The following is a 12,946-nucleotide window of genomic DNA, read 5'->3' as shown; positions in this document are numbered from 1 at the left end:
TGAAATACTTGTAATAAAATATTGTATTGAGTGTACGAGTACCATGGTATATGTACATGTATGTTATTATTAGTATCTAAATACGTGATCATAAATCATAAATCTAATCAATAAAACAATGTTTGTGCTTCAAGATTACAGGTAGTTGTAAATATTACAATGCCCTAGTTAAAGCAAAATTGTCACCTTGATTCATCTGAGACTAGGATTTGTCACGCCTTAGACTAGGATTTTCACCTTGTCACACCTGAGACTAGGATTTTTCACCTTGTCACACCTGAGAATGGGATTTGTCGCCTTGATTCACCTGAGACTAGGATTTGTCACACCTTAGACTAGGATTTTTCACCTTGTCACACCTGAGAATAGGATTTGTCACCTTGATTCACCTGAGACTTAAGATTTGTCACCTTGATTCACCAGAGAAAACCTATACACCATAGGTCAACATCCATATCTTAATTACATGTATGATAAGCGTGCCGTCACAGTGTTACTCACAAGATAGACAAGTTGAATTCAACACACCGAGGACTACAGTGGCCGTAATGAAGTTTAAATTTCCTTGATACATGTAGTCCATGTAGGTCACAAAGTGTGCAATATGTTATAAGATGTTTCACAATGACAGTGTTAACATCAAATAATCTTAATACATGTATAACTGGATATGATCAATCCTAGGAAACCTGGTTTGTAAGTCTTATTTGTCACTGGTTTGTGGTGGGTAGTGAAGGTTGTTAACCAGCTGTGATATATCAACTGTAGTCAGGTGTTTAATACTGCTGATGACTCATATATACATTGTATATAAACACATTTACTCATCTATAATATATATAATCATTCCTCCTGGTCTTAACAGTAACACTGGCCAAGTGCTCATCTATAATATATATATATATATATTATAATCATTCCTACTGTTAACCTAGCCTCCCCCCTCCCCAGCCCTCCTCCTTAACAATAACAGTGGCCCAGCGAATAAGGAGCTAGCTTATCTATGATATATATATATATATAATCATTTCTCCTGGCATCTGGATCATCCACAGGATTTTTCAAAGTAATTGAGGGCCATAACTCGAGCAGTAATTATCCGAAATTGCTGAAAATCAACAGGTTTCTTCATCTCTGATAATAATAATACGGAAATTTATATCGCACACAAAGACCATAATAACAAAGTACCTAGTGCACTTGCAAAGTTTATGATTGATCTTCGGTTCCAATGTGTAACAGGAAGAGATATGGTTTGATTTGGAGTTTTTAAGGGGAGGATTAATTAGGATAAGGAGGTTTTTGTCATTTGATACGCAGAATTCGAGAGTGTTGTGGTTTGACAAGTAGATCAGATATGTAATCGAGAGTGGTGCCATTTATTGATTTAAATGTTAATAATAATAGAGCATCTTCAAAGTGATAAAAGGGTCATAACTATAGTGCTAGCAGTAATTATCAGAAATTGCTCGCAATCAATAGGCATCATCGTCGTCTCCTGACAATAAACAATCGTGTATATGTTTTAAGTGAATCAGATAAAAGCTTCAGACTCTAGAGTGTCCACAATAGAAATTATTCTTATTTATAAATTTATTTATTCATGTTTTTCAGGCTGAGTCCAGGTTGGCAGCTAAACGAGCTGCCAGAGCTGAAGCCAGAAATATTCGTACAAAAGAAATAGAAAAACAACAAAAAGAGGTAAGTGAAATAAATCCTCTCATTTTATTTGTGATGGATGCCACAGTGGTTCATGGAGTAAGCCAATGGCTCACTAAGTATTGCCTGGGAGAGATCCTCACGATTTTTTGTCTTGGGCCTGGCAAGGGACAACCTCTTGTTGGGACAGAAAACCAAGGTCCTGTGTGTACACATGTGGTGTGCACATAAAATAATAATCTGACTGTTAGAATTCAAAGTTAGAGTAGACCGAAGAGCTGCTCTCTAGGCAAATATTCTCTCATACCACACTGCATGGTGTACGCCCATCTTCATTCTGATGACAGTAGGATGTTAAACCCATGTCATTTAGTGTAATTGTGATATTCTTGTTGGACATTAAAAATACCAAACTGAGAAATCGATAGTCAGTTGTCATTAATAAGGATCCTGTTAGAAGGATGATGTTGTCATTGATAAGGATCCTGTTAGAAGGATATTGTTGTCATTGATAAGGATCCTGTTAGAAGGATGTTGTTGTCATTGATAAGGATCCTGTTAGAAGGATGATGTTGTCATTGATAAGGAATCCTGTTAGAAGGATGTTGTTGTCATTGATAATGAATCCTGTTAGAAGGATGATGTTGTCATTGATAAGGATGAAACTAATCATTGTAAATTTCTATTTTAGGCTGAAGAGAGAGAAGCCAATCAAGCATCAAATAATGCCACATCCAAGGTAAGCTTATAATATCTCTGTTGGTTTTTATTGATGATGATCCTAGAATGTCTGGAGTTCAAAATGTGGCCAAATTAGAACATTCAGAAATGTTGTAAATTGGGCCCCAACACCTGTAGACTGACATGTAAGTGGTGTTGAATAGTATACCATTTCAGTCTCAGTTGACATTCATCAGATTCATAATGATTTGTTTATAACACTTGAACTATAGAAATATTCTCAAATATTCGTTGATTTAATTCCAGCAGACGCGTGATAATGTTTCCACAAGGCGAGGTAGCGGAGATTCCACGGAGAGTGATACGTCTAAAGATCCCAAAGATAGAAATTATAAGGTAAAAATCATAAAATACTACAATCAAATCATTCTTATAATTCGGCTACAAGCTTCGACTAAATACTGTCTTGTCAGTGGTGCAGGTTAGAAATCCTGGTATAGAAAACTGAAGTTCACTCGGGTACTGGGTGGGTGGCGGATGAAGAATAAGTGGACATGGTGTTGCCTCGTACACACTACATGCTGTATGCCCGTCTTTATTATCCTGGGTGATGCACAGTGTTAATTTCCATTTCATATTACATTTGTCTTCATGCTGAATCATCATTTATGGTATTTTAGCATAGATTTTATTTTGATATGACCTTAAACCTCAATTCATTCACCCATGCTAATATTAGGTCAGATGAACTTGATTGAAATGAAATAAGTTTTATTGAAGTTTTCTTAATTATCCAGGAATATTTTGAAGTGAGTTTGTAACTATGCTAGTTATAGTATATTAGTAGGATGATGTGAACTAAAGATATAGATTTATAAACCATACCAAGATAACAGTATATGATATAGATATAATATAGATACCCCACTGAGTATATGATATATACACCATCTGTTTCAAACGTTTATCTTGTTCTAGTCCTGATTAAAGATGGAGTTTTAACTCTGATTAAACTTGTTATGATAAATACTCACATATCTTTATTATTAATCAAAATTCTAAAGTTAAATAGACTGTCACAGATTTACACAATTCTCCATGTATAATGTGAAATTTTCGCAAGTTTAAACAAATTTGATTTATATATTGGAATTTATTATATTTTTTTATCACTATTGAATAGAAATGGCAAAATTTAAGATTTTAAAGCATTATTCCATAAAGCATTGTTCCATAAACTATAAAAATAATAAAAGAGTGTCTCTTACATTTGCAGTCAAACAACTACAATAAACCTAAGGATTTTCAATACATTAAGATCTCAAGCTAAAACTGTTATTTCTTTTATTAAAATATTTTACAGTCACATGAATTGGATAATTTTCAATTTCTTATCTCCGAACAGATATTCCTGCGTTATTATCAGTTAATCCCTTTACAGTAGTCACTGCCTCTTTAGTTCTATAAAAATATTGGTTGAGTACTTCTCCAACTAGAAATACTCTTATTACGGAGTTGGACTTCATTTTTATAGTTAAATATCTAGAGTGTGTTTGTTACAGACAATATTTTGTAAAATTTATGACAATCACTGAGTCATTGGACATAATGTGGAACTAGGATTATAAGAGATTAAAATTCATATCAGGAATAATTCTATTGTAAAGTTGTGACTGGATTAGTTGGAGGTTTCTGTTGATATATGTTAATTGACACAAAAATTGTGAATCAAAATAAAATAGAATTAAATATGTGGCGTACAAAATATTCTATGCAAGATTTTTATGTGAAATTAAATAAACAAATTGATCAGTTGGTAAGTTTGTTAATTCGGAACAAAATTCTATTAAAGTTTGTTTTGCCTGCTGCATATTCTGTCTAAGGTCAAATTTTTCTTCACTTTCTTATGTAACCAAAGAATAAATGAAATGAAATGGGGTTTAATGAAGACAGGCATACGCCATACAGTGTGCTATGAGGAAAATTTTGCCCGGACAGCAGTACTACGGCCTACTCTTATATCAAATTCCAACTGTCAAGGGATCTTTTAGTGCATGCCAAAGTGTTTTTCGTGCCATCCGAATGACTAGACAGCTGTCCTTTTCAGGCCCTCCGTCCTGCATCACTGACAAGGGAGAACCACGCCTGAAAATTTGGATGAACTTTCTTGGCCAATGCAGGATCAAACACCCGACCTCCAGGCTAGCGAGCCAGCATTTTACCTTAAATAAAAAAATTATAAAATGATTGAGGTATTGGGTCAATGATTAGCAGTAACGAATAGCGATATAGTAGATACATGTAGAGTAAGTAATCCAGACAATTTGGGGTTAGTCTGACACCTGTATCATAGGTACATGTATATTGTATTATATTTTTCAGGCTGAGTTACGTGAACTGGAAGAGAAGTTTAAAACTGCCATGGTTACTAGTGCCCAGTTAGATAATGAGAAACAGTCGTTAGTTTATCAAGTTGAATTATTAAAAGATCAGTTTGAGGAACATGAAGAGGGATATATAGAATTACAGAGGGAATATAAAAATAAATGTAGTGTAAGCATTAACTTCTTTGTCTGTTTGAGAGTGTAAAATGTGACTAGGTTTTCGCATGGGATCTAAAACAGTGTGCAAATTGTCATGCTCATTTCAGCTAGATATTGAAGAAGAGTTGGTGAAAACTTGGTTGTCTGGGCAAAATTATTCTACCTCGCATTTAACACATAACTAAATATTATGTTGTTGTATTTTTTCAGGAATTTGAAATGCAGAAGAGAAGTTTAAAAGAATTAACGGCTGAACATAGTTTAATGAAAAGTCAGGTGGAATACCTGGATAAATTATTAAAGGTAATTTCATATGTTAGAGGTTGACTCAAACATAGTGTACGTATCAGTTGCATCATCACGGGGGTGGGTGGCTAAGTGGCTAAGACGCTGACTCACTAGCCTGGAGGTCGGGTGTTCGTTCCCTGCATTGGCCGAGAAAGTTCATCCAGAATTTCCGGTGTAGGCCCCCCTTGTCAGTGATTTAGGACGAAGTGCCTGACAAGGACAGCTGTCTAGTCGTTCGGATGGGACAAAAAAACGAGGTCCTGTGTACACATTGGCGTGCACATAAAAGATCCCTTGACAGTTGGAATTCGATATAACAGTAGGCCGTAGTGTCACTGTCCGAGCAAAATTTCCCTCATAGCACACTGTATGGCGTATGCCCGTCTTCATTAGCCCAGTTCGGAGCAGAACAGTAGGACGTTAAACTCCATTTCATTTCATTTCGCATCATCACTGATCATGTGCTAGAGGAATGCACCTACTCCTAATTAACCAGTAGGGTTAATGAAGACTGGCATATGCCACACATTGTACAAGGTTTGACCTGAGGTGTTTCATCGAATTTAGTCTGTAGAATGATACAACTTCTTTTTTATTCACACAACTGTTTTTGTTTTATACCCCACATAGAGATGTGTGATCTTCTATTGTCAACGCCCACATCCATCTGTCCGTTGTTCACAAGACTACATTTATCATAAATTGTTTCAATGGCATTTAGTAATTGAACTGGAATATACAGATCACATGTGGAACTCACATTGCTAAAGAACGTGAATCTATCCTCTTAACACTTTTTGAGGATTTTTTTTTTAGGGAAGCAATTTTGAGTTTGATCAAATTTAGGAGGACTTTTTATAGTCGACTAACATTTTAAAACCTGATCTCTATGAAATATATATATATACATTATTGAAATTAATAAAACAGAGAAATATGTACTTTGGAGAAACTTGTGAATGCTCCAACAGAAAAATTTGTATTAAGGTGATAATCAGTATCTATTTCCTATGAAAAATAAATATGCAACAACCCTTATCGACTGCATTGACGATTTAGCTGCTGTGGGTGAATGTTTCGTTGCCTGGCAACCTATCTCTGCACTATTGAATTTATTAATTTTTTTTCCCCAGGAAAATGGTCTTGTGATAATTACTGCAGAATCCGGTGAAATGTCCTTACAGAAAGACCAGTCATCAATTCCAGCAGGTCCCATTTCCACAGGAGCCGCCCTGTTATCGGCAGAAACAATAGAAATTTTAAAGAAAGCTGGAGAGGGTTCGCTAGGTACAAATGTTAATGATAATACAAGTAGCACTGAGCATGCTCCCCAGAGACCAACATCTCAAGGGAATAATTTAATGGAACAAAGTTTGAATGTTGAAGAAGCTGATTGTAAACGGAAAGAGGAGGAAATTAAATTAAGCGAAAATTCTGTGATCTCGGAAGATAACTCAAAAGAGGGTAAAGTTATGTTGTTAGCTTTAGAAAGGGACACAGCTGGTTGTGAAGTTGATGGCCGATTATTTATGCAAATGTCAAATACTGAAAGCAACACCGGCAAAATGTCGGAACATTCTAAAACAAACAATGCAGAAATAAAAACTCCTCTTTCCGAACCATTGTCAGCTTCTTCTACCGATATTAATAATGATGAAACTAATGATTTGACTATGTACCGCGATCCCTCCGAAAGCAGGGAGAGCACTGTTGAACCTAACGATAATAAGGGGTCACATTCAGAAGGGGATTTGGTGTTGGATCAGTACTCAGAAGATGTTACTGATGCTTTAGAAAATGTTTTCCCTTTGGATCATCTGAATTCTCCTAATTTCACATTACCTCGAGATGATTCTGGCATTTCTTCAGATGTTCCAACTATTTCAATTTCAAATTCCATTGGTGAAAAATTTAATTCCGGTTCTGAATGTGACCCAGATGAGTTCTTTGACGCTCCATCAACACCCTTGAAATCCCCTTTTAACACTGACACTCAATTTGAATTGGGGGCCGATCAAGGTAAAAACAAGGGGAATTCTGACCAGGTGGAGAGCGCCTTAACTGAGAGCGAAGTTGAACAAAATGTACAGACCAGTGTTGTATCGGAGTCCCCACTTAAATCTGACAAAAATGTCACTTCAACAGAAACGAAAGAAACACAACCCAAGTTGGACAATTCTGTAGTTTTAGATGAAGATCTTTTTAGCTCTTTTGTTGAAACAAATAAAAGTGGACGTAAAAAGAAAAAATCACAATCAGAATCGGAAAATAATCAAACCACTGATAACATTGTTGAAAGTTGCCAAGACAATGAAAAAACATCCACGGGAATTATTGAAACTGAGTCAGTTAAACCTAAAAATAAAAAGGGGAAAAATAGGAAAAACAAAAATAAGGGAAATAAAAAAGAAAGTACTGTGGAAAATCGCGAAGCATCGTCAGAAATGATTCAAACTTCAGATAATACTGAAACTGAATCGGGGCCATGTGCAACGGAAAATAAAAGTGAAACTAATTCAGATAAAAGTGAAATTAATTCAGATACAGGTCAAATTAAATCAGTTGAAAGTCAAACTAAATCAGATCAAAATGAAACTAAATCAGATCAAAATGAAACTAATTCAGATAAAAGTGAAACTAATTCAGATAAAAGTGAAACTAAATCAGATAAAAGTGAAACTAAATCAGGTAAAAGTGAAACTAAATCAGGCAAAAAGAAAAATAAATCAAAATCTCAAAAACTTGAATCAAAGTCGGAAGAAAGTAAGTCTGAAGCAACTGATGCAAGTCAAATAGAAACCAAAAGTGAAAATAAGTCAGTGAAAGAAACAAAATCTGGTAAAAAGAAAAATAAATCAAAATCTGGTAAAACTGACGAAACTAAATCACAAGAAATCGGCATAGATCAAACTGAGACTAAATCTGGGGAAATTGGGACTGAAATTGATAATTATGAAACTAAATCGGAAAAAACTGAAATTGAATCAGAGACCATTGGGCCGAAATTAGAAAAACCAGAATCAAATAGTGAAACTAAATCTGAGAAGAATAAGGGGAAAAAGGGGAAACGTAAGGGGAAGGGTGGGAAACAGAAACAAAAATCAGTTGATTTAGAATCGGGGGCAGCAGTTGTTGGTGATAAAGTTGTAGGTTCAGGTTCTAGTACAGTTGTTGGTGCTGAGGATTGTTTGAATATCAGTAAAGTTGAGAAAGGTAGTTTAGGTGTTGATAAAGTAGATTTAGTAGATGATAATTTAGTAGAATCTGAAGAATGTCAGGAGAAATTTGAAGATGAACAAGTTAAATCTGAGAAAAATCCAGGTGAGGAAAAACCAGTTGAAGTGGGTGAATTGACAGTTGATGACAAGGATAAAACATTTGAATCACAAGAAAAGCAAGTTGTGCAAGTGGAGAAGCTGGATGAGCCTGAGAAAAAAATAGTTGAACTCGAAGAAAAGCCAGTTGAACTCGAAGAAAACCCAGTTGAAATTGAGGAAAAGCCAGTTGAAATTGAAGAAAAGCCAGCTGAAACTGAGGAAAAGACACTTAAAATTGAAGAAAAGCCAGCTGGAAGTGAGGAAAAGACACTTAAAATTGAAGAAAAGCCAGCTGGAAGTGAGGAAAAGACACTTAAAATTGAAGAAAAGCCAACTGAAAGTGAGGAAAAGCCAGCTGAAATTGAGGAAAAGATAGGTGAATTAAACTTACAGGAGAAACCCGTTGAACCTGTCCAAGAATCTGATGAATCTAAGGAAAAGCAACTTGAATCTCAGAAGACAGTTGAATTTGTAGAGAACACTGGTAAAATGGCCGTTAAACTGGAGGATGTGACATTAGATGAGACTTCTACTGAAGATGCCTTGACAACAAATGAAACTTCAAAACTAAGAGATACAAATGACACTGATGATGTGGGTATTAAAACTGCTGGTCAGAAAGCACTAGGCGGTCTTTCCAATATCATTCAAACAGTTGTTGGAATTGCCTCAGAAAGTCTCAGTGGACACACTGGTGAAAATGATGCTCCAACTGTCCATGAAAGGGATCAAATCTCCGAAGAACTGTCAAACAAAAATGAAGGTGATGATGATCTTGCTAAAAATATGGTAGAGGAGACTTTTGATGACCAACAAAGAGATGGTAAAATTGTGATGAGTATTACTGAATTAACTCAGCCAGAAGAAGCTTCAATAGAATCTTCTGAACCATATGACGACTCAAAATCAAGCATAGATTCAGAGAGAGACGTGTGCACTGGGTCTTCAGGACAGTTTGAGGATGCAGAATCTGACAAGGATTCAGTGGTGGAGTCTTCCAAACAGCCAGTTGGAGATGAGGTAATAAAGTGCTTTGATGTAACAAGTAAAGTCCTTCCTTTGGAAGATTCTAAAGACCAAGATGAGTCTATTAATACGAAAGACTTGTCTTGTGCCGTAATGGAGACCCAGTCTGCAGAAGATTCCACAGTAGATGAGTCTCACCAAGGAAAAGGTGATGGTTCTGAAGTGGAATTTAATAAACCCTCTGAACAACTTCAGTCCATTGGAGATGCTAAAGAAACTGAATCAGCTAAAGGATCTAAAACAGAAGTGTCTGATGATGTTGACAAACATGATTCTGCTATAGAGGAGACCAGAAATTTAGATCTAATGGACCAAGCAGCAGAAATGTTGGCAAAATTACAGAAGCTTAAATCCAGTAAAAAGAATAAAACAAAAAAGGCTGAACAGAAGGAAGAATCTAAATCAGATAAAGATAAGAAGCCTGAACTCACTTCAGGGGTCCACGAAACAGAAGATGAAAAAGACAATCTTCAAAAAACTAATGACATCAGTTCATCTGAGGAAGAACCAACTAATGAAACTTCATCTCCCAAAGAAAATCTTCCTGATGATAAAACAGATGAAACCTTAGCTTTCCAAGAAATGTTTCCTGAAAATGAAGTGATAGGTGCCACAGCTCCTAAAGAGAAGGTTATCATGACGACAGATTTAGATGCATCTGACCCAGAGACTGATCCTGTCCCAGGTGAAGAAGCACCAGCCACTTCCAATGAAGAATACAGTTTTGATGATATTGATGATGTTCTAGGAGAAGATACTGTCGAACGTCGCCCAAAAACAGATCCAATTCTTGCCAAGACAATTCCAAGTGTGGTAGAACCTGAAGGAACTCATCCTACTAGTTCTCCGAAAGTTGACAAAAGATCATCGTCTAGTCAAAAAGAAGAGAAGAAAAAGAAGAAAGATGAGGCTAAATCTCATAAAAGAAGCTCAAAAGAAAGTTCAGGAAGTAAAGATGGGAACAGGCTCTCAACAACCAGCTTAAACGAGTCTCCGCCAAGTCCTCGAACGGATGAAAAGGGTGAAAAAAAGAAGAGGGGCTTCTTGAGTTTCTTCAGATAATATTTAGACAGTGCATTGACAAGTTTCTTTTGAAATGTTCATTCCATATCACTTTGCAATTTCTAGGTTTTGGTGTTTCATTTTGTGATTTCAAAATTTATTTTGGTGGGATTGGTATTAAAAGAGCCTCTCTGTTGTTCCATCGAAGATCAACAGATTTGGTCAATATTGAGGGCTTTTAGTATAGCTAAAATGATTTATGAACTTGTTGCAAGTATTCAATTGTTTCAAGTTTTGCTTAATGATCTCAAAATGAATCTCAAAAGTTACTCAAACGTGTGAAATCAGTCAATTATCTCCCTTCGTATATCAAAGTACCTGATTACAGGCATCTATCCATTTGAATTCTGATTGCTTGGATTTGCCTCGATCAAACAGGCATCTCTTTTTGAGGTTAGAATTAAAGATTTCTGTTTTCTAGACTAGGTTAATTTATTATTTCATCCAATTGTAAATAATGTTTCGTAGACCAAGACTTTTTATAGCATATTATTTAGTATCGGTGTTAGCTTTTATTTCAAACATATTTGCCTGTCGCGACTGATGAACTGAGATTAGTATACTTGATCAGGTAGAGCATTTACCTGTCCATCATAAAATGACATGTTTCTAATAATTAAACCTTAAAGTAACGAAGCGTGATTTACATATTTTGGAAAATATCAGTTTTCTCTCGGCTGAATTGATTACCTGTATTTAAAATTTCATGAAGAAAACAAAATCGAAATATCAACACTAGATTATCTCCCAGCTTGGATTTAATTGGATTAAGATCAAGCTGATCAGTTAGATTTAATTGGATTAAGAACAAGCCCATCAATTAGATTTCGTGAAACATAAAGGTGATTCCTATATCACTCAAATAATAATAATATTAATAATGATATATTTGTATCATGCAACTATTCAATCCACTAGGGAATGCACTAAGGGCTAGAAAATGTTCTCACTTTGGAGTGTTAATGATAGTGATTATATAACCAAGTTTTCACTTTGATTTAAAACTGGCACAGATTCACATTGTCGGATCAAATACAATTAAATTTACAGTTATATGAAGTTTATGAATTAAGAAATTGCTGAAAATTCTAATATTCCCGAAAACAAATTCTATCTTACTAACCTTATATATAAACATTACAAAAAATTGACTGAGAGGAGAAATTTTGAAATAAGACCACCAGTTCATTCTTTGTATTTTTAAAACCTGCATTTTAATTATCAATGATTTGCATTTTATTTTAAGTGAAAAAAGTTTTGCATTTGAGGCTAATAGATCTGTTTTATTGATTCTGATGATTTAAAGACAATTGAATCGTTTCTATGGTCTAATGACCAATTGATTTCAATTTTGAGATATATTTTTTCATGATTAAAGTGAGTTTTTATTGGAGAATGTTGTAATTTGAGATGTTATTATGTCTTGTATATAATGTAAAGTTCTGATATGTAGGGGTTTTCATCATGTAGTCTTAAGACTTTGATGCGTTGCTGTAGTAGTGTTATATTGTATAACCAACTAGACAAAAATAGTTTTACGGTTTAAATAGAGATTGATTCATGCTTATCACAGACCAATTTACACTTCTATATACATAAATGATGAAATAAGATAAAGGTTAACAAATAAAAGAAGTAAATAATATAAAACTACAGACATGTAATACTGTAGACTGTTATAGAGTCATATATGTAATATTATATAACTATATGAAGCCATTATTTCATATTCGTATTTGGATAGTCAGTAGTTAACTATTAAAATAGTAGATTGACTTGTCATAAAAACAAACCCAAACATAGTCAGTAGATAACTGTACTTAAATAGTTACCAGTACTTAAATAGAACAGAAGAACTAACTCTCATCTTCATGTAACAGGATATTATTACTACTTCACTCTACAATATGTAATAACTACTCTGTCAAATTACTCTTTTTAATCTGTGGACTCACTGGAGACAATGCCTAATTCTCATCCATGTAAAATAGTATAGCCCAATACTGTGAAATAAAACAAACAATTTCATTGGATAAGTAGGTAAACAACAGCATATACAATGACATAATGGTTGGGGGGAGGGGGGCGTGTCTAAACTAGTCCGTTATGTGATAATCATCATGGTGTAACATATATTGAAATGAAATATAATGACCCTGGGGACGGTGCCCAATAATAAACATAGGTGACCTGTGATTATATGTTAACTTTCTTCCTTTGTAAATATAAATTCCGACGAAAGTAGACAACAGTCCAATAATATCAGACAATCTTAAAATACTTTAATTCTTATTTTTAGTGTTCCATTTTTTACTTTTATTTATCTTTCTGAATTTTTTTTCTTGTAATTTTATATTTTTTTTTTTAAAC

At 34.7% G+C, this 12,946-nt stretch overlaps 2 protein-coding genes across 4 annotated transcripts in view; both read left to right on the top strand.

The window, feature by feature from the left end:
* Nucleotides 1-12,946, top strand: part of LOC126832087 (leucine-rich repeat flightless-interacting protein 2) — a 38,669-nt gene that overhangs the window by 15,336 nt on the left and 10,387 nt on the right. For 2 of the 3 annotated variants that reach the window (XM_050562773.2, XM_050562771.2), the window contains exons 2-7: nt 1,615-1,701; nt 2,351-2,398; nt 2,647-2,736; nt 4,723-4,893; nt 5,094-5,186; nt 6,305-6,458. In XM_050562773.2, the coding sequence (XP_050418730.2) occupies nt 1,615-1,701; nt 2,351-2,398; nt 2,647-2,736; nt 4,723-4,893; nt 5,094-5,186; nt 6,305-6,458 (643 nt within the window). The remainder of the gene's footprint in view (nt 1-1,614; nt 1,702-2,350; nt 2,399-2,646; nt 2,737-4,722; nt 4,894-5,093; nt 5,187-6,304; nt 6,459-12,946) is intronic. The other variant, XM_050562772.2, reaches the window with a different exon arrangement.
* LOC126832075 (muscle M-line assembly protein unc-89) lies at nt 6,468-12,938 on the top strand. The gene has a single exon (XM_056103477.1). It carries the CDS (start codon nt 6,533-6,535, stop codon nt 10,574-10,576), a length of 4,044 nt encoding a protein of 1,347 aa, XP_055959452.1. The 5' UTR covers nt 6,468-6,532; the 3' UTR covers nt 10,577-12,938.

The sequence above is a fragment of the Patella vulgata genome, chromosome 9 (genome assembly GCF_932274485.2).
Source record: "Patella vulgata chromosome 9, xgPatVulg1.2, whole genome shotgun sequence".
Classification (NCBI taxonomy): Eukaryota; Metazoa; Mollusca; class Gastropoda; family Patellidae; genus Patella; species Patella vulgata.
The sequence above is the reverse complement of the archived record's forward strand: the minus strand, read 5'-3'. Positions and strand labels throughout refer to the sequence as shown.

Bases quoted from the DNA above. Each gene is read 5' to 3' on its own strand.
- LOC126832075 (XM_056103477.1), top strand. From the start codon at position 6,533: ATGGAACAAAGTTTGAATGTTGAAGAAGCTGATTGTAAACGGAAAGAG.